The sequence below is a fragment of the Miscanthus floridulus genome, chromosome 1, assembly GCF_019320115.1.
Source record: "Miscanthus floridulus cultivar M001 chromosome 1, ASM1932011v1, whole genome shotgun sequence".
Taxonomy (NCBI): Eukaryota; Viridiplantae; Streptophyta; class Magnoliopsida; order Poales; family Poaceae; genus Miscanthus; species Miscanthus floridulus.
Window position 1 is genome coordinate 74,927,234 of NC_089580.1, and position 24,837 is coordinate 74,952,070.

Below are 24,837 nucleotides of genomic sequence, written 5' to 3' on the forward strand. Positions count from 1 at the left end.
AAATTGTAATGATACCCAATTCAAATAACCCTTCAAACCCAGCAAGAATATGTTGTGAGAGTGACAGATCACTCCATTCTTCGAGCCAAATGCCCCATAAATCAAATTAACTCAGATGCTTATATACGTTTTTTAAAATTTATGGTCAAATGGAGGGATTCTGCAATTACACTTTAGAAACTAGTACCGGAACGGCAGAATCAGAAGTGAACAACAGTGAAAGCTTGCCGTGAAACAGGATTGCATTGTACTTCGGAGTAGTCTTTCCTCTTGGGGTTTGGAGAGCGTTATACGTTGGGGTCTAGAGAAAGCATTTTCATGGCAGCCTTGTAACGAGGTCATACTCGAGGTCATTGTGCTGCAATCCCATCCATCCATCCATCCATCCATCCATTTGCCGATTTGCTTCAGCTGCAGAGCGCAACGATCCCGCAAAAGTTCTCGGCCTAGCAACCGCCTTCCACTCTCAGAATTCGTCGGCGTGGTCCTCGGCAGCTCACTTCCTCCTGCTGGTGGTGATGGAGAGGCGCTCGAGGCTCCGGAACGTCGTGTTGTCCCGCGAGCCAGAGCCTCCTCTCCCGGCCGCGTTCCGGGCCACGGGGGAGCGCGGGGACGACCTGCTGTTCTCGGCGCCTCCCGAGTGGTGGAGCCTCTGCGCGGTGGACGGGCGCCCACTGCCGCCACTGCTGCCAGAGACCCACCGGCGGTTCTGGTCACTGCAGTCCCCCGAAGAGGTCGGCCGGCTGGACGAAGCTCCTCCCCGGGACAAGATGCGCGTTTTCTCTGAGTCGGCAACCTGGTGCATGCCAGATAGTTTAATTAGTAGTATTCTGTTATTCTGTTTCCATCAAAAAATTTGGTGCGTTACAATGAGAAACATATATACCAGCTCTATTTTTTTTATGTTTTGCAAACAACAAAAAGGTAGTGTCCATCTATGCGGAGCGTTCTCAGCTGATTAGTATCCTCAGGTGTATGTGATAATAAAATGAGATGAGAATGAGCAGTAGTGGGCTCATTTGTAGAACCAATACAGTATACAACATTGTGCCAAGTTTCTGTGAACAGATTATCATACACTTCCTAAGAACTGAGAGTTAGCAGAAAGATTTTCAGCAAAATACTACGAACATGGAAAAGAGGAAAATCCTTTTCTTTTCCATTTACTAGACTCATTTTTTCAATACTGGATTTGACACTTGGTACATATTTTCGCTTAAAAAGTGTATATCTCCATTCATGTTTACTAGCTACCACAGCTAAACGGGATACTTTTTAGATTCAAAAAAAAAAACGGGATACTTTTTTTTTAGAAGAGCTAAATCGGATACTTACTGCTTCGTTGGATGTTCCAAAGGAATCTGCAAGGCTTTTGTGCCTGGAATGATCTCCATGGCGACCAGAGCCTGGGTTTCTTCTGGCGAATGCCTCAACAGCACCAGTGAATCTATCCCGGATCTCTTGTCCCACTGGCAAAAAGAAACTAATTAGCTAAAGTGATCATTTTTTTTTCATACAGCAATGGTCCAAATGTAATTAACTACCAGGAGACATACTGGAAGCTTTGTCTGTTCTCTCAACTGATGGTCCAACTCCAGCCATTCTTGCACTTGGTTGCTGGATGAAAAACATAATGGCATTTTCTTTTTTGTGAAATGAAAAGACAAGAGTAGTTCACCAAGAATGTAGACCAAACAAGACATAGATATAAGATTAAAGAGACATACTTGAACAAGCTTGTTGTTGGAACCCATTTGAGGGTAATTCAGCGCAGTCCAGTCAAATACATAATCGAATTGGTATCCTACAGTGTTAATCTATAATCAGACCAAGTTTCCTAACACCAGATCATAGAATGGGCAAGAACAATGGTCAAATTAGCCACTGAGAAGAAAGGAGGTGTGTACCTTCCCGGATAAATACATCACGGAATAGTTTCTTCAGAAAAGAGTAATCTGGCCTGTCTTCAAATCGCAGGGAGCGACAATAGTGGAAATACGAGATGAACTCCGATGGGTAAAATTTGCACAGAACCTGGTTGAAATGATATTAGTTCAAACAGTGCCTGCAAGAACTACCATGACAGGATTACAAAGTTCATGTTGGCAGTCAGTACCTCTGCTGAGGTAAGCATTTTCTTTTCACTAATTTTGTCATACTTTTGTTTCTTAGTGCCAGCTTTAAGACCCTGCCATGGGAGGCTAAGCATAACGAAAAAGCATGTCAAGTATAATATTGATAAAATAGGGAATATAGTAAAATAGACTGATTCTGGACAAACCTTCCTCTCAAAAAATATAGCAGAAGATAGCCAACAGACTCCAGGTCATCTCTCCTGCTTTGTTCTGGATGAAATAAATACAGGTACATGAAAAACAACTACACTGTTTTCCCCCTCCTTTTAAAAGCTTTAGATCAAGTAGCCGTTCCTTTGTCAGGTTAGGTTCATTTCATGAGCAAGCATCCAAGAATCAAAATGTGTATGATTTTATTACAATTGGAGACACATGTTAACATATTTGATTTGCTCATTGTGCTCACCTATTCCAAGATGAGTATTCACACTAGCATAACGTGCTGTTCCAGTCAGATTTTTGTTCTCCCTGTGCAGAAAAAAATAATTAATCATTTACCCTAAAAAACTAGTCAGAAAAATGAAAAGGTTTCACTTTATGTCTAATCTATCGATTAAATTCGAGCCTAGCACCCCAATCTGCAAATGTCGCAGAAAAGGCAGTACATATTTGCATGTAATCTGACACTAGAATACTTTTAACCTTGGTGTCAAAACTTGAATCATCAAGAAGATATATGCTAACACACAACGTCATGACGCAATTGGACAGGCACATTTTATTTCAGAAATTTACGTGTAAATAACGCAAGATCAAACAATCCACTCAGGTTGCCTCTCTGTACCATGATCTGATACTATATCAAATCAACAGAACTCAGTGGATTGCCCAACAGTGTACCATTAGCCAGTGTCTCTCGAGACAATGTAGGAAATTGTGACACAGGTGCAGTATAGAGGCTGTGCGAATTCTCACATCCCAGTTTCTGCTTATGAACTTGCAATTTAATGGAATAATTGTTTGGCACAACAAAATCCAGGCTCAGTTCTAAGTGAAAACTTCATTCATATGCTTCACCTGTATGGGATGTGTTTATGAGTCTGAAGGTCCTTGTATTTCTTAGCAAGCCCATAATCAATGATATAGACCTGCAGAAGAAAAAGGATATATGTCTTTACATATTGTTCATTGACGAGTAAGAATCTTGGGGATTATTACCAGATATTATTAATACTAGAGAAGTAACTACTATGTTCAGTTTATACCGAAAACAACAAAAGCAGATGACATTGGGGGGGTTAAGTCAAACCTGATTAGCTTTCCGACCTAAGCCCATAAGGAAGTTGTCTGGCTTGATGTCACGATGAATAAATCCCTTGGAATGCATGTATTCCACTCGGTTTATCTAAAAATGAAAGTCAATATTCAATAATGTAAGTCCAAGCAAAAAAAAAGTCTTCAAAGAAAACTAGTAGGACAATAATAAACTCTCTCTCTCTCTCTCCCTCCCTCGTCCACTGAGAAAAAAAAGGAACAAACTTAAAATAGTTACAGTCTTGCAAAGCTTGGCTGAGATACACTCAGAATAGCACATGGTGTTCATGAAACTCATTTGATTTCTACCATCAATGATCTAACACTATGGAATTAAAACCCACAAAATAAGGCAACACTTATGGTAGAATGCTCATGAAACTTCTAGCACTTAGGAAGGAGGAGAACCTAGCAAACAATTGGAGACAAGCGCTATCTATGTAATCTAAACACCCCTACATAAACCTCTGATCTTTGATGTAACTTGGCAAGGCTTCGCCTTCCACCAACCGGACTTCCGGCATCTGTGGAATGAAAATGCAGGTGGGGATTCGTTTTGATCCCCCCCCCCCCCCCCCCCCCCCCCCCCCCCCTGAAGTTGACCTCAAAAAAAAAAAAAAACTTCTGAACATGTAACTCCTAACAAATAGCTGATATCAAATTCCAGAAAGTTGACTTGCTTCCAAACTGTTGCGGGCCAGCATCAGGTTGAATATGGAATGGATGAACTCACCAGTTGATCAGCAAGCATAAGCACTGTTTTCATAGAAAATTTCCTATTGCAGCAATTAAACAAATCTTCCAAGCTTGGGCCAAGAAGATCGATCACCATAACATTGTACTCCCCCTCGACACCATACCACTTGAGGTGTGGGATACCATCTATGTTTCAAAAATGAGTGACTAAATAAGCAACCAGAAGGTGTGGGCACGGATTACTGTAAATAAACATATAAATTACAATCCACTTACTTCCACCCTGCAGTAGCATATAAACTTTAGATTCATAGTGCAGCTGTGGATGTTTTGTTTTCACAGGCTCCTGACAGATCAAACCAAAGAAAAGGTGAGACCTTGAACCAAACACTTCACCTCTAAGTTTAAAAGGGTATATCCAGATTCTAGAGAAGAGAAACGTTATAATACATTAAATGCAAACAGTATATACGTTGCAGCCAGGTTTATTTGCACATACCAATTTTATTCCCACTTCCTCTCCATTCTGTATATTAACACCTGGATCAAGAAAAGCCACACTAGAGAGAATAAAAATTTATTTCTGGGGTTAACGAAACACAACCATATAATATGCATAAAATATATGGAATGTACCGAGATATAACTCCCCGAAGGATCCACTCCCAATCTTCCTCCCAAGCTTATACTTCCCTCCAATCATATGCTCCATGATCACTCTCCTCTTTGATTTCTCTCTCTCTCTCCTGCGAATGGATTTCTGCTGCTGAAAAACACCAATGAAAGGAAGAATGATGTAACCACGTTCAACCTGAATTTCCCAATTTCCCTTGAAGGCCAGAGACCTTTGATTTACCAGTTCAGTTCAACTGCCTATCGCACCAATGCCTCCTCAGAGAAGCAGCACTACTGTCTGCCACCAAACAGTAATGTCAAGGAACGCAATTCTCTCCCTGAAAACCACAGAGACCACAGAGAAAATGAAACCTGAATCAGCTACCTTAGCACAAGCAGAGCAACATTCCCTGTAACGCTTTCTTTATTTAATATAAATTCCTCCTGTAGGGGCTCCGGCCCCTCCAGTTTCGTCAAAAGAGCAACATTGCTCAGCGGGGGCCAGGATCGCACTCAAATGTGGATGGCAACAAGAAGAGAACGTCCAGGGCGTGAATCGCGTACCCGAGGGACGAGGAACCGGCAGGAAACTCGCACAGGCCGCGACGCCGCAGCGGTTCCAGCGGCGGAGAGGAGCCTCCCCCAATTGCAGACCTCCGCACCGGATGGGAGGCCGCGGTCGAATCGCATCGATGCCGATCCTGCAATTGGAGGGAGGGGGGAGCGAGAGGTGGGGAGGGGAGGTGCGGGAAAGCGAGCGGTTGGTGGCGGTCCTTTTTCGGCTCTGGATCACCGGAAAACGGGCATTTTACATTTTTATCATTATTGAGATAGCTCCTCGCTCGATGGTCATCCTTACGATGCCTCTTATATATTTATCATCTTTAAAATTCATGCGTCTTTTTTTTTTTTGCCACAATTGCTCATCTGACATGCCACGGTGACCAAACACGGTGGCGCATAGTCAGCAGGGCGATGCGAAATGACCTGCCTGCCCCTAGCTATTTGCTGAAGGGAAGGAAACGGGCCGGCCCAGTCGCTCGCTCGTCCATTTTCTCGTGCGGGCATCCGACGCCGACGCCCGACGCGTTCTTCTTCCCCAGCTCGCCCGCCGCCATCGCCTGCTTCTTCTCTAGCTCGCCCACCGCCACCGCGCCTGGTCCCCTCCGGCCGTCCCTGAGCCACGGCGGCCACCGCGACGGAGCGAAGGTACGTGCCCCTTGCCGCCCCTTTGCACCCACATTCCACGGCATTTAGGGTTAGGGTTCATGGGGTCATGGTTCAACGGGTCATTGTTTAGGGAATTAGGCCTCAAGTAGGCCGGCAGAGCACACAGAGTCACGGATTTTGAATTAATTTTTTATTAGTTCAATTCAATGATTTATGCAGATTTTAAAAGCTTATCTAATTGTTTTTCCTCTTAAATTAAAAGGTTCTGTACTATAATTCTCAAATGAAACATGCTTTTATTATTGATTGTCTTTGAAAATGTAACATCTTAATTTTTGTTAGTCATTCTTCAACTTTTACTCTTGATACATATGAGTGTAGTACTGATAGCTCAAACGGCAGACCGCAGCTAGTGTTTTTCTCCATTCACATGCATGATTTGATTCTCATGAAAGTAGTATAGTGCACCACGGCTGGACTAATTGAGATGCCCTACTTTCATATTTTGTTAATTCCTAAATTGAGTAAGCTTTCCTAGATAGTTCTATTTTAACATGAGAACTATGGTTGCTCACTTTATCTTCATCTGTTCTTTGCTTCGTAGGCTTCTGATGTAGTAGGTGGTGTCAATCAATCGAGGTTACAATGGCTAGCAGTGACTGCCCACCTTGGTAAGTGTTACCATCTTAAGTTGTGCAGTGGGTTGGATACTCTCTGACTCTGTATTTATTTCATTGTGGCTGATTATGCCAGGATCGATCCTGGCTTTGCATTTAGACTAGTTGTTAAGGTCACTAAATATGTTGATGTTGGTGAGTATGACCGAGTCGACATGGCAGAGCAGCAACACGACTTATGGTTTGACAGGAACAGTGAGTACACCCTGGCTCAGTTTCATGAGGATTTATCCACAAGGATTATATGGGGGCCATTTCAAACACTTTCAGTGTGGGTTGTTGACCAAGATACTGGGTCTGAGTGGAAGATTAGGAGGGATGAGCATTTGCAGCAGATGGTTAAGGACAGATGGAATGAGAGGAAGGCTTTCATTGTAGTAGATGTTGTGAGCAAAGGTGGATGTACAGGCAAAGGCAGTTCTACAGTAAGATGTGTCTCTGGTGTCACCAATGGGTCTCATGTTGGACCAAGTCATATGCCTGATGATGCAGAGGAGTGTGGTGATACTTGCAGTTCCCCACCACCGCCCCCACCTCCTGCTGAACAGCCTATAGCAGTTGATTGGAATACACTAACCATACAAGAGAATCCTGATGATGATGGTTTAGCTACACAGCTTGTTGATGAGGAACATGTATATGAGGCAATGGGTTTCAAGGAAGCAGAGGCACAAGAAGCTGCTAGAAATGAGGTTCCCATTCCGGTTTATCACAGTAGAGATGGAAGCAGATATGAATGAAGCAGCTGTCAATGTTGATGACACAATTGATGCAGAGCCTATGTACGAATGGGACAGGGACAATCCAGATATGAGTGTTGGCACATGCTATCCCAACATGGATGAGTTTAGGCTAGCTGTCAAGCAACATGCTATAAAAAAGGAATTTGAGCTTGATACTAAGCATTCAGACAAAGAAAGGTACAGGGCTAACTGTGCTTGTCTAGGCTGTCCATGGTTTATTAGAGGCAGAACCCAGCATGATGGCAGCGTTAGGGTACAAATTCTAAATTGTTTATGTACCTGCTGTTATTTTCTGCATTGTCACTATTTTTTTCTGTGTTAACTGCCTTGTTTTGTATTCATGTGTTTTTTTTCTGTTTGTAAAATGCAGATACAATTCAATAAGGGGCCATAAATATCCATCTACAAAAAGGGTTATCAACAGGATGGCATCTATAGGCTGGGTGGCAGAGAGAGCAATTCCATTACTGAAGAACAAGCCATCAATGGGTGCTACAGAAATGAAAAAGGAGTTGAAATACAAATATGGCATTGAAATCCCCTACCAGACAGTGTACAATGGGACAAAGAGAGCATCAGACAAGCTATTTGGTAAGATGAGTGATTCTTTCAATTGGTTGTTTAGATTCAAGGCAGAGATAGAATTGAGATCACCTGGTAGTGTGGTAGAGATAGACACTATCACTGATGAGGATGTCAAAGTTAGGTTTAGCATATTCTTCTATGCATTCAAAGCTAGTATAGATGGATTTGTGAATGGCTGTAGGCCATATATTAGTGTAGACTCCATAGCTCTGAATGGCACGTGGAATGGCCACATGACTACAGCATTAGCATTAGATGGCCACAACTGGATGTTTCCTGTGGCCTTTAGTTTGTTTGACTCCGAGACAAAGGATAATTGGGTCTGGTTTATGGAACAACTTAGGAAATCCATAGGACCCATGGAAAAGCTTGCTATCTGCACTGATGCATGCAAGGGCTTAGAGTCAGCAGTTAAAATAGTATTTCCACAGGTTGAGATGAGAGAATGTTTTAGGCACCTAATGGAAAACATGAAGAAGTACTACAGTGGTGACATGTATGTGAAGAACATGTGGCCTATAGCAAGAGCTTATTCAGCACACAAGTTCAAGTACTTTTTTGACAAGGTCTTGGTAGCTAGTCCAGATGTGCAGAAATGGCTGACAAAGCACCATCCCTTTCTGTGGGCAAGAAGTAAATTCTGTGATGACATCAAATGTGACTACATCAACAACAATTTGGTAGAATCTTGGAATGCTTGGATCAAAGAACACAAGGACTTGCCTGTGCATATGATGGCTGATGCTATTAGAGAAAAGATCATGCTTTTGTTTGCCAAAAGGAGAAAGATTTCTACAGCCCTGTCTCCTGGTATATTGCCTGCTGTCATACATCAACTAAATGCAGCATCAAGGGGCCTAGGACACTTGAACATCTCCTCTGGCCACCCTAATCAAGCTGAGGTTACAGAGGTCTACAAGGATGAAGAAGTTAGAAGACATGTTGTGTATTTACCTCAGAAAATGTGCACATGTAGACAGTGGCAGATAACTGGTAAACCATGTCCACATGCCTTGGCTGTGATTACCAGCATGAGGCAACCTGATATGGGATCATTTGTGCACCAGTACTACTCTATGGAAAAGTTTCAAGCAGCATATGCAGGCATAATTCCTAACATAACTGATAGGAATCAGTGGCCTGAGGTGGACAAGGCCTTCAAGCTATACCCTCCAGCACAGAAAAAGAAAGAATCAGGTAGGCTCAGGAAGAATAGGATTAAATCAGCAAGGGAGACAGGTGGAAAAGCTACTAGGCAAGTCATGTGCCCTAACTGCAAAGAGTATGGTCACAGGAGTGGTAGCTGGAAATGTTCCCTCACTGGAACCAAGAAAAGGTGATTTCTTAACTCATGTATTGTATTTGTTTACTAATTATCATAGCTATTAACTGATTTTTTAATTATTGTAGGAAAAGAACTAAGAAGAGTAATGTCCAGGTTGGGAGGAAGAAAGCAAACAAAGGTGCTGCTGGTGATGAAGCAGTCACTCCAAGAACCAGAAGAGCAATGGCAAGGGAAGCTACAGCAAAGGCAAGGAGAGAGGCTGAGGAAGCTGAACTGAAGGCTGTGGCTGCAAGAGAAGCAACACAAGCAGCAGCTAGAGAAGAAATAGAAGCTACAAGGACTGAGTTATCTACAATTCATGCACAGGAAGATGTCATGAATATGATGCCTTTAGAAGTTCATGTCCAAGAAACTACAGCAGCTATGAGGTATGCTATTGAGTCAACTTGCAGTTCATGTTCCCTATGTATGCTACTGTATCCATGACTTTTCTTGTTTTGAATAGGACCCTGTTCCCAGAAGATGAACTGCAAGTTGAGCTTGTGAAGAAAATGACACCTAGGAGGAAGCAGTTGGCAAAGAAAGTGAGGAAAACCTAAGGATGAAAGAAAAATGGGGACTGAAGATGAACTGGAATATTGCTTTTATTTTGCTAAGAGCCTGAACTCTTCATAATATGTGTAATTGGTCAGAACCATTATTTTGCATGGCCTTCTATTGTAATGAAATGGACATAGCTATCAGCATGCTCTTATGTGTAATGGGCAATGGCCAAGAACTCTATATGTATGGCCACAAACTGCCCCTATTTGGTTCCTTTGTAATCGGCAATGGCCACAAACAAGTACTTTATGTAGTGACCTTAATTTCCTAAAGCTGATGTGCCTCTATTATTTTGCATGGACATGATGTGCCTCTCTTATTTTTAGATGGCTACAATGTGAATCTCGTTTTTAAGGACCAGAATGTGCCTCCAGAATGTGCTTCTCTTATTATGCATGGATAAATTTTTTTTGCATGTCATAATAATGGTTTGCCAATTGCAACTGATGATTCATTCAAACAAAAAGGCCATGACAAATTCATTGCAAAATAGGTTTATCTTCTTCAGCAGATAGGCAGGGGTAGGCTGGTCTTTTCGCATTGCCCTGCTGACTGGACGTCACCGTGTTGTGTCGCCGTGGCGTGCCAGACGAGCAAATGTGGCAAAAGGAAGACGCCGATTTTTAAAGATGGTAAATATGTAAGAGGCATCATAAGGATGAGAATCGAGGGAGGGGTGATCTTAATAATGGTAAAAATGTAAAATGCCCCCGGAAAACCAGGTTTCCGTTTGGTTACCAGTCAGCCACGCTAGACAAGTTTATCGAGTTGTTGAGTGTTTAGTTGGCAATTAAATTTAGGTAATATTTTCTTGAAATCCACATGCTATTGAGTAAAATGTGCAGCAAGATTTTACTTAGATATGTCAAAGCATAAGTTTAAAATTTCTACCACAGCCACACTGATTTAAATTTAGTTATAGCAAATTATAACTAGGAATTAAACAATCTTGAGCCTTACTAGGAACTGAGCAACCTTGACCCACCTCCCAAAAATACACCTCCCAAAAATAGAGCAATGGAGCATAGGGGACCCAACACACAGAAATTAAAGATGGATAGGATTTCAGGGTGATTGTTACATACTAGAAAATAAGCATTATGTTGCCTACAAGTATATCTATACGTGTACAAGTATTTCTATACGTGAAACACTTTTTCTCACACTACAATATTTATGTTCTATTGAAACATTTTTCACTTATTATTATTTCGGCTTTGGCATTAAAAAGAAAATGGTCCAAAGGAAAAAAAATGTTCCAACAGTGTAAAATTTTGTTCTAGAGAATGCAACGTGTGATACCCCTCTGCTCTAAACTATAAGACGTTTACGTTTTGGTTTTTCTAGATACATTATTTTTGCTATGTATCTAGACATAATATGTATCTAAGTGCATAACAAAAGCTATATATCTAAAAAAAAGTCAAAACATCTTATAATTTGGCATGGAGGGTGTATTTATTTGTTACATATGCAATGGATAACATATGCAGGATTTGTGTTGAAAGGACAAGTTGTAGGGGTTTTATGCATATATTTAGGCGCGGTAATTAGATTGAGAATTTTAACTAAAAGGTTAATAAAAAAATTAGATGACAACTAAAGGTGGATAATGAAAAATATTAGATGACAACGAGTGGCTCCGTCAGGGTGTGATCATATTGTCATCCAATCTTCATTCTTCCCTAACTCCAGCATGTCATCCAATCTTCATTCTTCCCTAATTCCAGCATGATCACAGTTACGATGTATTTGGTTTGGAGATCAAATACATCGCATATGGGTTGGTTCGCCACCAAAAGAATCAGCTTGTTTGAGGTCTTTTGTGAAATGACTTCACTAGTTAGCTCGTCGCTCGTCGCTAGTCTATGGAATGTCGCACGTGGAACGGTAAGAGGTCCTAATGGCTAGAGGGGTGGTGAATAACCTATAAAAATTTCTGTAACAACACTAAGCAAAGTGGTTAGACAAATATGAGGCGAAGCAATTTTTACGCTAGCCTACTAAAAATGCAAGCCACCTACCATAATTCTAGTTACTATAGTATCTAAGCACACAAAGCTAGGTCACTACCACTTAGTGAGCTCTCAAAGACTAACTAAAGAGCCTCACTAACCACTAGATAAGACACAAGCTAGCTCTCAAAACTAATTACACTAAAAAGCTTAACTACATTAGGAATGTAAATACAAGAGATGTAGTGATATTTATACCGTCGTGGCAAGAGATGATGAATCAATCACAATGAATACCAATGAAATCCTCGGAGACAAGATGACACGATGATTTTTCACTGAGGTTCACTTACTTGCCGGCAAGCTAGTCCCCGTTGTGGCGATTCACTCACTTGGAGGTTCACGTACTTATAGGCATCACACACCTAATCTGCAATCGGGCGCCGCACAACCAACACAAGATGATGATCCATAAGCCATAAACAATCCACTAGAGTACCTTTTGGCTCTCCGTCGAGAAAAGGTCAAGAACCCCTCACAATCACCACGATCGGAGCAGGAGACAATCACCTTCCTCCGCTCGACGATCCTTGCTGCACCAAGCTGTCTAGGTGGCGGCAACCACCAAAAGAAACAAGTGAATCCCATAGTGAAACACAATCACCAAGTGCCTCTAGATGCAATCACTCAAGCAATGCACTTGGATTCACTCCTAATCTCACAAAGATGATGAATCAATGATGTAGATGAGTGGGAGAGCTTTGGCTCAGCTCACTAGGTTGCTATGTCAATGAAAATGGCCAAGAGAGTGAGCTAGAGCTGGCCAAACACCTTATATAGGCACTCCATCGAAATAGAGCTGTTGTGCTCAAAGGGGCGCCTGTAACAGAACCGACCAATTATACGAGATTAAGGGGGTGTTTGGCATGGCTCTGGAGCTAAACTCCAGCAACTCCAGCCAATTTTCCAGCCAAACACCCTAACTCCAAAACTCCATGGAGCTGCCAACTCCATGGAGCTGTAGTGTAAATGGAGGTGGAGTTTTGGAGCACCTCTTTTGCAGCTCCGACTCCACCTAGAGCTGACTCCACCTAGAGCTTCGACTCCAACTAGAACTGGCTCCACCTGGAGTTCTGGAGTGGAGCAGCTCCACCCAGAGTTGGAGCCATGCCAAACAGGGCCTAAGTAAGGAAATCTTTCGCCGAAGCAGATAATTTAGCAAACTTAAGCCCGTATAACCCGATAGTCCATGAAACCACGAAGGATTTGAAACCAATTGACATGCAAACCAAGATTGTACAAGTTTAGCAATCACCGTCCCATGCTACATAAAGTTCGCAATGACAGTTGGATACAACAGAGTTTAGAACATAAAGTTATTACAACACAAGTTCAAACTGAAATAGCGGAAGCAAATAGTTTTAAAGCCACACACACACTTTTGGTACAGATACAGTGCTAGTAGGTAGTCATCTCCAACAAAAGCATCAAATGAGAGATACGGAGTGACCATTGCCCTTGGTCCTAGTTGTCACCCATCGCCGGGTACAGGCAGTTAATGCAATAACCGTAGTACATTTGACCATCTGCAACAACAATGGGAACAACACCCTGAGTACGAGAAGGTACTCAGCTAGACTTACCCGTCTTAAACCAAAATAAAGCGACACCAAGGATTATGCAAGGCTTTCTTTAGTGGGCTAGCTGACTCGTTTGCGAAAAGCATAAGCTATCATGAAGAAACCATTTTAAGTACTTTGCATCATCTTTATTATGACCTATCCATCTAGGTAAGCACCTATACTATAGCAATCACTTGATTAACCAATAACATCCAGTTACCAACTTAGATTTAGCATATCCCATACCATCCAGATAACCATCAGTGTTCCATCATAATTACTACAATGCTGTAGCTCGAGTCAAGTGCTCACTATCCAGGAGCGATGGCGATTCGAATCGATTCCTAACCAGCTGGTGATTTATTCCTCACACAAACCACACTCACCGATCAAGTGAGCTACAGATCACTAATGACACTTTCCAAGTAGCCACGGGATAATAGTCATGGACCGCACTACCCAGGGACCGTTCGACAGCCAGGACGCACCTTGGGCTCACTCTTCGTGTCCCCGTCATACCCCCTTCAGCACCAGTCTGCCAATCCGAGTTTATTCTGGCTTGAATAGTGTCACTAGCTTCATGGTCGAAAGGTACTTTATTTGGCCAGCTAAATGTGAGGCATACATTCAACATGACAAGAGGGATGAGGAACGATCGGTCCTTAATCGACACAGACGGAAAACTAACATCACACCAGAACCCTGTCTGGTTGCCTCCAACTTTTCCGTCCGGTCTCTAATTATCCATCACACATGGTTAATTCCAGGATATCATTCTTTTCATAGCTAAATTCTTCCAGTAACCACCTATAAATGTAGGTGACCGGAAATCACCGATCGCTACCGGTCTAAGCAAGGCTAAGCAGTTATTCGATCCCTACCTAACAGGGTAAAAAGGTAATAAGGTAGGCAAGGATAGTAATAAATGCATCAACGGTTTCAATCAACTCCTACACTTAATGCAACAATATATAAACTCATATATATAGAAAAAATTGCTTTTATAAAGTAGGAGACTTAGAATGTTCCGGGGCTTGCCTCGTTCGAACGAACTAGGTTGATGATCCACGCACTCGGGCAAGTCCTCTCCTTGCTCCTCTTCCTCTGGCACCTCTTGTGCCTGTATTTCTTATGGATCTGTCCTGGTCTGCTCTTCCTGAACTACTACTAGCAACTCCTCCTGCGATCCTATATGATGCAGATGTATAAGTGCTCATGCATAGGTGCATCGGAGAGATGATATGTAATGATCATGATGCATGGAATGTAGATGAACATGTTTAACTTTATTGGACATAGTAGAAGTAAAGCTCTTCTACAAGGTAGCCAACATCATCCAAGAATATGTACTACTATAATACTACTACAACCACTGTACTAACATGCCAAGTCACCACAGCAAGCTAAGATGCTTCAAAGATACACCAAAGCAAACATTATTAACTAAACATGCATTAAAGAAGATTATTTTATTTCATTTTAAACTAGGGCTACAACAGCAACATATATTTTTGGTGCTCATAAAAATCTGAGAAAATTACAGTAGCATAGTACTACACTAAGTAGATTACCATAAAATTTTCATGGTATTTGGATAAGTAAAATAGCCTACACAAAAATGACAAGCTATGACATAAATATGAGCATGAAAATACTTTGTATTATGAAAAGTATCAAACAACAGATTTAATATTTTTTCTATGTTCTACACAGTAAACAATCACTGCACAAAAATTATCATACACATGTTTTATACAATTTTTGCTCTCTATTAAAATAAAAAAAATCATCAATTAAAGGCACTTGAACTACACATCAATATTTCTCTACAGAACATGCATGACATATATTTTTCCTACAAAGTACATCACTAAAGGAGATTAACAAAACTAGAACCATATTTTTCTGATAATTATTCTATTTACTAGACATTTTCTAAGATAACAGCAAATACAAGAATTAAATAAAACCCTATACAAAAGTATCACAAAAACCACATGCAATATTTTTAACAGATAGATCTAGTCACAAGAAACCTAGCAAAATTTGTTTCATCAAATTTGGAGCAATATTTTTTGATTTATGAATTTCCAAAGCATTTAATTAAAATATATAAATTATTTCTTTTAATCTTTCTGAAATTCCCGGTTCAAAATTGCTAGATCCACCCGGATCTGAACACACACACACACACACACCGAGCGACAGATAGGTCGGCTCCCACGTCAGGCAGGCCCCACCTGGCAGCCACACGGGACAGAGGAGGCGGTGGACTGCCGAGATCTCGCCGACGGCGAGGTCTCTGGCCTAGTGAAGGTGACCAGCGTGCTCCCCACACTCGTGCGAACCCAACGATGCCCGTGGCATGGGCCAAGGAGCTCAGGAAGTTGGCCACTGCCGTGCATGGCGGAGCGGCAGCGTGGGTCGTCGCCAGTGGGGCGTCCTCGGCCACGGCACGGTGAGTGGAGGCGCTCGGGAGCCTCAGTGGCGCGATGTGGTTCTCGTGCGTGAGAAAAGAGAGTGAGAAGGAGGACGGAGGGGCGAGGTCCACGGAGAGGAGCACTCCGGCGAGGAGGAGCTCACTCCGGTGAGCGATTCACGGCCGGTGAAAGCTTACCAAGGTGAATCGACACGAGCACGGGGTGCGCGAGGTGGAGGCAGAGCTCAGGGTGTCATAGAACCGACCAATTTATAAGAGTACAAGTACAATGGCAGCCCGTAAGCGGTCATACTATCATACTTGAACCCATATAAACCTGGTAGTCCATCGAGTACCACGACGGGTCTCGATAAACGATTTACAACAACCAAGATCGCACATGATTCAATATACATGCCACATATTACATAAAGTTCACAGATACATTTCATCATCAGAGTACAAATAAAAGTTATTACAAACCGAGTTTGATAGATAAAGCGGAAGCAAATAAGTTCAAAATTAAGTCTCCAACATAGTTTGATACAGTGCCAAATAGGATCACGGTCCACAAAAGCAAAGATAGGGATTAATAAAGAAGCCTGCCCAAGGCTTACTCCTCATCCACGGCGGGATAGAAGCAACTCTTGCAATAACTATGATACACAGTGCCATCTACAACAATGGGAAATAAAACCCTGAGTACGAGAATGTACTTAGCTAGACTTACCCGTCATGAACCAGAAATAAAATGACTCCAAGGATTATGCAAGGCCATATAAGTGGACGTAACTCGACAACATTTTGCATAAAAGCAATTGACTCATTGTACAGTTACAATTCTTTATCAAGTTAATTATAACTATCTATTTCTAGATTAGTAACTATCCTGTGCCAAACATGTGGTATATCAATTGAGAAGCATACAATAGTAACCATAGCAGGTATTGTAATTCCATATTCATCCGAACCATCATGTTCCATAACATAGTTACTATGATGTTGGGACTAGCCAAGTTTCTCACTATCTGGGAGAGATGGCGATTTGAATCAATTTCAACCAGCTGGGAATTTATTCCTAACACAAACCCAGGTCTACTAGCCACGATAGCCTTAGATCACCTTTGGTACAACTCAGGTACACATTTCGCGGGTCCGTACCACGCCGCACAATCTAGAACACCAGATGCTAGGGCGTTCAGGCCTAGCCTGCCCTTGGGCTCAGTCTGATCGTTCTCTGGAAGGAGCGCACAACAGAACGGGTCTCGGCCTGAGTTGAATATCTCGGCTTCGCGGTCGGAACGAGTTATCCGGCTAGCTAACTGAGAGGCATGCGTTCAATCTTGTTAGAAGCGCCAACAACGGTATGGTCCTTAATCGACACAGATAGAGATAGATCCACACCCAAGACCTCCATGTCTTGTTGCTTCTCTATCGTCATCCCGCCCGATCTCGATTTTCTTTTACCCCATGGTTTTGTTCCACGATAGCAAATATAGCCAACCGTGCTCCGGTATCCACCTATATCTCGCAGGTGACAGGACATCACCTGACTTCTACCGGTCTAAGCATGGCTAAGCATATATTCGATCCTGGACCTATACCGGTTAAAGGTGTAATATCTAGACAAGGAATTTATATGCATCAAGTGGTTTCATTCAACTCTTATAACCTAATGCATCAATCATAAGTACTTAAGTAAACATTTGTAAAATACTGGGAGACTTAGAATGCTCCAGGGCTTGCCTCGCAGAAAGGAAGTAGGGCGGTGGTCAGGACACTCTGGAAGCTCTTCAGGATTCTGCTCCACGCCTTCGGGAGCTACGGCTTGAGGATTCTTCTGCTGGCCCCCTTCCTCTGCTTCGTCGAATTCCAGCAACGTTATTTCTTCCTCCGATCCTAGATGCATGAATATGGCATAAGTATTACGAATGCATATATGTTAACAAGTGCATCATGTTTATTGAGTAGGTGCATATCTCTTCTCGATTATTTAATTAACTACTTCCACAATGTATCGACTATATCACAAAACAACAGCTACTTGTTTCACTCATAACTAGAGTTATACTAATCCAAATGCAGTGATCCTAGACTTTCTGAAAAGCTTATCAAATTATCTACAACTTTGTTATTAACCATTTTTACAGCAAACATCATCCCTATCATGCAACTTATCAAACTACAGAATTTGTCCGGAATCCTTTTAAATTTGCATTTTAAAGCAATGATACTTCTACTTCATGTAATCACTCAAAATTTGACAACATAAAGTCTACCACTAGTTTAAGCATACCAAATACATTTAAGATAATATGATGGTGAAGCCCAAACTATTTATTTAAATGTCTTTATTATTTTACTGAGATATTTAGGTTAAATAATAAACATATACCAGATGTACTTCATAAATTCTCAAAAATTTACAGTGCCTTACTAATGCTATCAAAGGACTACTGTAAAAGTTTCATGCCATTCTATTCAATAAAACACTTTATACAAAAATGATAAGGCAGAAAGGCTTACAATAGCAAAAATGGAAAACCCTAGTGAAAAGTATCAAGCAACAGATTTCCTATTTTTCTTAGCATACTTATGGTACTAGGATTACCCCCAACAAATTTCAGGAATAAAGGATTCACAAATAATTTATAGAAATTCATACAAGGATTTACTATTTATAAAAGAAAAATCTATAACTATAAATCTACACATGCACTGATCCTCAAATTTTTACCAGAGCTCATATATGCTAAGACTAGCTTACCACAAAAATTTCATAATTTTTGGAGCACAGTAACTCTAGATATAAAATAAACAAGTTTGCATGCATTCAAAAACACATTTCAAATCTCCATTTAAATCTCCCAAAATTTCTACTGTAAATGTTAAGAACATATTTTTCCTAAATACTACACTTCCTAAGGAACACTAGCAAATTTATTTTACAATTTTTGAAGCTACCAAACTGAAGATATACAAATCACAAAAGAATTCAAAAACTAGAATCAAATGAACTATCTTTCAACTACAGAGTCGCTGACCGGTGGGACCCGCTGGTCAGGGGACCCCACATGTCATCGAGATGAAAATAGGGCCGGCGGCGCTACTCTACTGGCGCGGCCAGAACTCAACGGCGATGAGTTCGCCGGCGGTGACATCTTCACCAGATGTTCTACTCGACTTTGCGCACACAACCATCTACTTGGTGGGACTGCTCGTCGGTGCTAGCAACGGCGGCGGCGCTCATGGCGGAGCGGTGGTGCTGGACGACGGCGAGGCACCGGTGGAGGCTACCGCAACTCGATCGAATGCTACGCCAAGCATCACCGAGCTACGGCGGACCTAGCTAGCGCCCTATCGTGGTTTGGGGTGGTCGGTGGCGACGTGGCCACAGTGATGGGGCTAGCGACGGAGCTCCAGTGAGCTTGTGCGCGTTGCTGTGGCTTACCAAGCACCGGTAGCAGGTACTGGTGGATGCGGTGAGCTGCCGGGGTGACGGTGGTGCCGCTGTGGTGACGAATGGGCGGTTCAACAAGGCTTGGCGCGGCTATGGCGACGGCGGAGGCAAGGAGGTGCTCGGCGGCTGCGGTGGTGCTTTGGCCAGCGAAGGAGGAGCCGGGAAAGGAAAATGGAGCGCGGGATGGAGCGGGCGAGCGCAGGCGACTTAAATGCGCTCTCTGGCCAGGCTCTGCCGCGCTGGGTAGGGCACCGGCGACGCGCGGCCAACCTCGTGTCCACGCGGCGGCCAAGGTCTGAACCGGTCGGCCACTGAAGCTCTCCATTCAGTTCATTCAGTTAAGCAAAGCTGAGCCTGACGATGAGTTTTTCGTTCGAATTATCTCTCGATGCAAAACAAACCAGTGAATGATCCCAAAACAAAATTTGTAGCCCTAAGTGCCCTCTACAATTCTTGTTCAAAGATCATGCTCTAATTCTCAACCAATAACGAGTAATGTCATCACCAAGTTGGGTTTGTCAGGCTGTCAGTCGAACAAAGACTTAGAAAATTTCTTAAGTGTTGTAATGTTGATTTTGCTGATTTTTGTGATCTCAATTCAAGCATGTTAGGAGATAAATGAGTCAATGACCCAAAAATAAAAGTTATTCCTTATGTCAAATACTACAACTTTGCTTTAGTGATCTCCTCCATGCAAGGTCTCTAACACCTAGTTCAAATTTGGTCAAACATGTCACTTTTAAATGATGATACACATCAAAGCATGGCTTAATGACCTATTTACCCCTAACCATGAATATCAAAGTTGTTCATAATGATACTCTAAACATGTTTAATCAATTTGCAAGGTCATTCAATCATTTCATGTAGTAGTCACTCATAGGGCTAGCTAGTGTAATCACATGAACTTAAGTGTTGGTTCATGAAATGTGACCATGAACAATGTCCTATTTGCTAGCCTAGGTGTTGCTATATGTTTATGTGACTCACATCCACCAAGTACATGTGTCCACTCATGATCATATGCATAGACACATGGAGACATGAAATAATGAGAAAAGTTGCATATGTTTAAGAAACATGCGATAACAAGCAAACATTGCAAATGTTTCAATCCAATGTTTCAATTGTAAATGCTTGTTTATGAATGCTTGATGATCATGCTCATGTTATGCAAGTCAAGTTATGCAAGGCTAACACCCGAGGTGTTACACAGGGCAAGATGGAGCGGTCAACGGCGAGCTTCAGTGGTCGGACGAGCCAACTCCGGCGAGGGAGCGCGGCGGAGCGGCGTGGCTACGGCTGCTGCTACGTTGCAGGCGCACGAGAGACAGCGAGGGAGATAGGAGGGTTGGAGTGCGGCGCTAGGGTGCGGCTGGTCGGGCCTTGAAGGCAGTGTGGCCGGTAGGGACAGCCACCGCCCCTCGCCGCCAGTGTGCGGTCGCCGCGTGGTGAGCGCGGAGGCGAGCGAGGCGGGTGCAGCGTGCGGGCAGGGGAGCGGGAGGCGCGGCGTGGGCTTGGGCTAGCAAAGCGGCTGCTAGGCCAGGGCAAAGTGCACGGTGCTACGGGCCAAATCCACGAGTGGGCCAGAAGGGAGGCGGCGGCCCATTAAGGTGAAAATGTGATTTTCCCTTTTTATTTTCTTCTCCAAATTCATTCAAATGAAATTTTGAACCTTTTCAAAGCAATTTCAAAAGTTGGACCCAAAATATAAGTCGCTCAAAAAAATATACTCTACAACTTTGCCAAAAAGAGTAAGGCCAAAATCAAATTAGATTTTGAACTATAGATTTAAAGTTAATTTAAATCAAAAACCCTATTTTAGAAGATTATTTTTAAAAGCAAAATTTGAGAAAACTTTGAATATACACCTTGCTCCAATTTGCATTATAATTACTTCTAAGTTGTCTAAGTGATCAATCAAGGTTCACACATGGCAAAAGAAACATAGCATCCAATCTATTAAAACAAAACTATGCAACATACATGTTTCATTAGTATGTTTCAATTCTATATTTCATGTCATGCTTATGAATGCATAATAATGATTATGCTCATGATTTTACAGTGCCTAAATGCTTGCGTAACATCAGGGTGTTACAGCCCTCCCCCCTTATAAGAATCTCATCCTGAGATTTTGAGTTACGAACCATTTGCTATAAAAATCCTTATAAGTGTTTCCCACGTCGCATCACCATCATCGTGATGACTCCACTGTATCTTATATATTCTCACCACTTTATTCTGAGTGACTCAGTCCTTAGTGTCCAAAACTCGAACCGGTTGCTCATGGTATTCCAAGTCTGATTTGATCCGAATGCCCTGAGGTTCTATTCTCTCTTCCGGAACACGCAAGCACTTCTTCAACTGTGATACATGGAAAACTAGAAAGATCGAACCCATTGCTTCTGGTAACTGTAACTTATAAGCCATGGGACCCTTCTTCTCTATGATCTTGTACGGTCCTACAAACCTAGGAGCAAGTTTCTTCTTGATTCCAAACCATTTCTTCTTCATTGGGGTAACTTTCAAATAGACATAGTCACCAACTTGAAATTCTAGCGGTCTCCTTCTCCTATCTGCACAACTCTTCTAGCGTGACTATGCTGCTTTCATGTTTTGTTGGATAATACGGACCTTTTTCTCAGCCTTGTCAACAAAATTGATTCCGTAAAACCTTCTCTCTTCAGGCTCAACCTAATTCAACGGTGTCCTACATTTCCTACCATACAATGCTTCAAATGGAGCCATCTTGATACTCTCTTGGTAACTGTTGTTGTAAGCAAACTCTGCCAAAGGTAACCATGATTCACATGAACCCCTAGACAATAACACACAAGCTCTAAGCATATCTTCAAGAACAGCATTAACTCGCTCTGTCTACCTGTCTGTCTGTGGGTGGTAAGCTATACTATGAACCAAGCTAGTACCCAAACCTTTATGAAGATGCTCCCAAAAATGAGCGGTAAACTATGACCCACGGTCAGACACGATAGTCTTTGGTATACCATGTAATCGGACAATCTCTGCAATGTACTTCTCAGCATATTGAGGGGGTCGAAAAGCGTTCTTGACTAGTAAAAAGTGAGCTGATTTGGTAAGGCGATCTACAATCACCCAAATCAAATCATTCCCCTTTGGTGTGGTGGGAAGACCGGTGATAAAATCCATACTTATATCATCCCATTTCCAATCTGATACTGACAAAGGTTGCAACATTCCTGTGGGTCTCATGTGAAGAGCTTTCACTCTACAACACATGTCGCAACGAGCAACATACGCTGCAATCTCCTTCTTCATCTTTGTCCACCAATAATGAGGTCTCAATTCTTGGTATATTTTGTTACTTCTAGGATGGATAGACAACTTAGAGTGATGAGCTTCATCCATCAATTTGTTCTTGAGCTCTTGATCTTTAGGTACAACCAGACAGTCCTTAAACCATAACACTCCTTGTTCATCCACTCTGAAGTGCTTGGTCGGTTCGTTCTTCATTTTCTCCTTGATATGGAATATTCCCTTATCTATTTTCTGACCCTCAATGATCTTGCTCTCCAAGGTACAACTAACCTGGATATTATGCAACATAGCAGGATGCAACAAATTGAACCCATCTTCAAACAACGATTGCACAGCAAGAGAATGTGACTTCCTACTTAAGGCATCTGCTACTACATTTGCCTTTCCTAGATGATAGTGCACATTCAGATTATAATCCTTTATTAGCTCTAACCATCTTCTTTATCGCATATTCAACTCAGACTGAGTAAATATGTACTTGAGACTCTTATGATCTGTAAAGATATTGCACACATTCCCAAGCAAGTAGTGTCTCCAAATATTTAGAGCATGCACAACGGCCGCAAGCTCTAAATCATGCGTAGGATAGTTAACCTCATACTTCCTCAACTGACATGAGGCATAAGCAATGACCCTTCCATCTTGCATCAGAACACATCCTAAACCATTCTTTGATGCATCACAAAACACATCAAACAGCTTCTCTATATCTGGTTGCGCCAGAATAGGAGCAGTGGTTAGCAAATTCCGCAAGCTGCCTCACCTACGATAGTAACCGGCTAATCCAAGAAAACTCCGAACCTCATGAACTGTGCTTGGTGCCTTCCAGTCCATAACCTCTTGTACCTTACTAGGATCCACTGAGATTCCATTCTCAGATAACACATGACCGAGAAAAGGAACTGTCTTCAGTCAGAATTCACATTTACTAAACTTAGCATACAGCTGGTGATCTCTAAGTCTAGTCAAGATAATTCTTAGATGCTCTACATGATCCTATTCATTCTCTTAGTATACTAGAATGTCATCAATGAACACAATCATGAACTTATCCAACTCCGGCATAAAGACCGAATTCATCAGATATATAAAGTATGCAGGAGCATTTGTCAAACCAAAGGACATGACAAGATACTCATACAAACCATATTTGGTGGAGAACATGGTTTTAATGGTATTTGGATAAGTAAAATAGCCTACACAAAAATGACAAGCTATGACATAAATATGAGCATGAAAATACTTTGTATTATGAAAAGTATCAAACAACAGATTTAATATTTTTTCTATGTTCTACACAGTAAACAATCACTGCACAAAAATTATCATACACATGTTTTATACAATTTTTGCTCTCTATTAAAATAAAAAAATCATCAATTAAAGGCACTTGAACTACACATCAATATTTCTCTACAGAACATGCATGACATATATTTTTCCTACAAAGTACATCACTAAAGGAGATTAACAAAACTGGAACCATATTTTTCTGATAATTATTCTATTTACTAGACATTTTCTAAGATAACAGCAAATACAAGAATTAAATAAAACCCTATACAAAAGTATCACAAAAACCACATGCAATATTTTTAACAGATAGATCTAGTCACAAGAAACCTAGCAAAATTTGTTTCATCAAATTTGGAGCAATATTTTTTGATTTATGAATTTCCAAAGCATTTAATTAAAATCTATAAATCATTTCTTTTAATCTTTCTGAAATTCCCGGTTCAAAATTGCTAGATCCACCCGAATCTAAACACACACACACACACCGAGCGATAGATAGGCTGGCTCCCGCATTAGCCAGGCCCCACCTGGCAGCCACACGGGACAGAGGAGGCGGCGGACCACCGAGATCTCGCCGACGGCGAGGTCTCCAGCCCAGTGTAGGTGACCAGCGTGCTCCCCACACTCGTGCGAACCCAACGGTGCCCGTGGCATGGGCCAAGGAGCTTGGGAAGCCGGCCGCTGCCGTGGATGGTGGAGTGGCGGCGCGGGTCATCACCGGTGGGGCGTCCCCGGCCATGGCACGGTGAGTGGAGGCGCTCAGGAGCCTCAGTGGCGCGGTGTGGTGCTCGTGCGCGAGAAAAGAGAGCGAGAAGGAGGACGGAGGGGCGAGGTCCACGGAGAGGAGCACTTCGGCGAGGAGTAGCTCACTTCGGTGAGCGATTCACGGCCGGTGAAAGCTTACCAAGGTGAACCGACATGAGCACAGGGTGCGCGAGGTGGAGGTGGAGCTCAGGGCGAGATGGAGTGGTCGACGGTGAGCTTCAGTGTCCGGACGAGCCAACTCCGGTGAGGGAGCATGG

At 42.3% G+C, this 24,837-nt stretch overlaps 1 protein-coding gene and 1 pseudogene across 6 annotated transcripts; one reads left to right on the forward strand and one right to left on the reverse strand.

Moving 5' to 3' along the window:
• Positions 1–82: 82 nt before the first annotated feature.
• LOC136536209 (casein kinase 1-like) lies at positions 83–5,504 on the reverse strand. 6 transcript variants are annotated; one of them, XM_066528589.1, is made up of 16 exons: positions 5,265–5,504; positions 4,942–5,038; positions 4,722–4,848; positions 4,585–4,625; positions 4,362–4,431; positions 4,123–4,271; positions 3,385–3,480; positions 3,153–3,223; positions 2,542–2,603; positions 2,282–2,345; positions 2,117–2,201; positions 1,908–2,034; positions 1,728–1,804; positions 1,545–1,617; positions 1,336–1,469; positions 83–796 (listed from the first exon to the last, which is right to left on the reverse strand). In XM_066528589.1, exons 3-16 carry the CDS (start codon positions 4,795–4,797, stop codon positions 497–499), a joined length of 1,425 nt encoding a protein of 474 aa, XP_066384686.1. In that variant the 5' UTR covers positions 4,798–4,848; positions 4,942–5,038; positions 5,265–5,504; the 3' UTR covers positions 83–496. The 6 variants fall into 6 exon arrangements, with proteins under 6 accessions (XP_066384686.1, XP_066384676.1, XP_066384695.1 ...); XM_066528579.1 differs by having other exon boundaries at positions 4,722–4,851; XM_066528598.1 differs by having other exon boundaries at positions 4,722–4,845; positions 4,931–5,038.
• A 2,626-nt stretch (positions 5,505–8,130) lies between these two features.
• LOC136458800 (uncharacterized) lies at positions 8,131–9,823 on the forward strand (annotated as a pseudogene).
• The last annotated feature ends 15,014 nt before the right edge of the window (positions 9,824–24,837 follow it).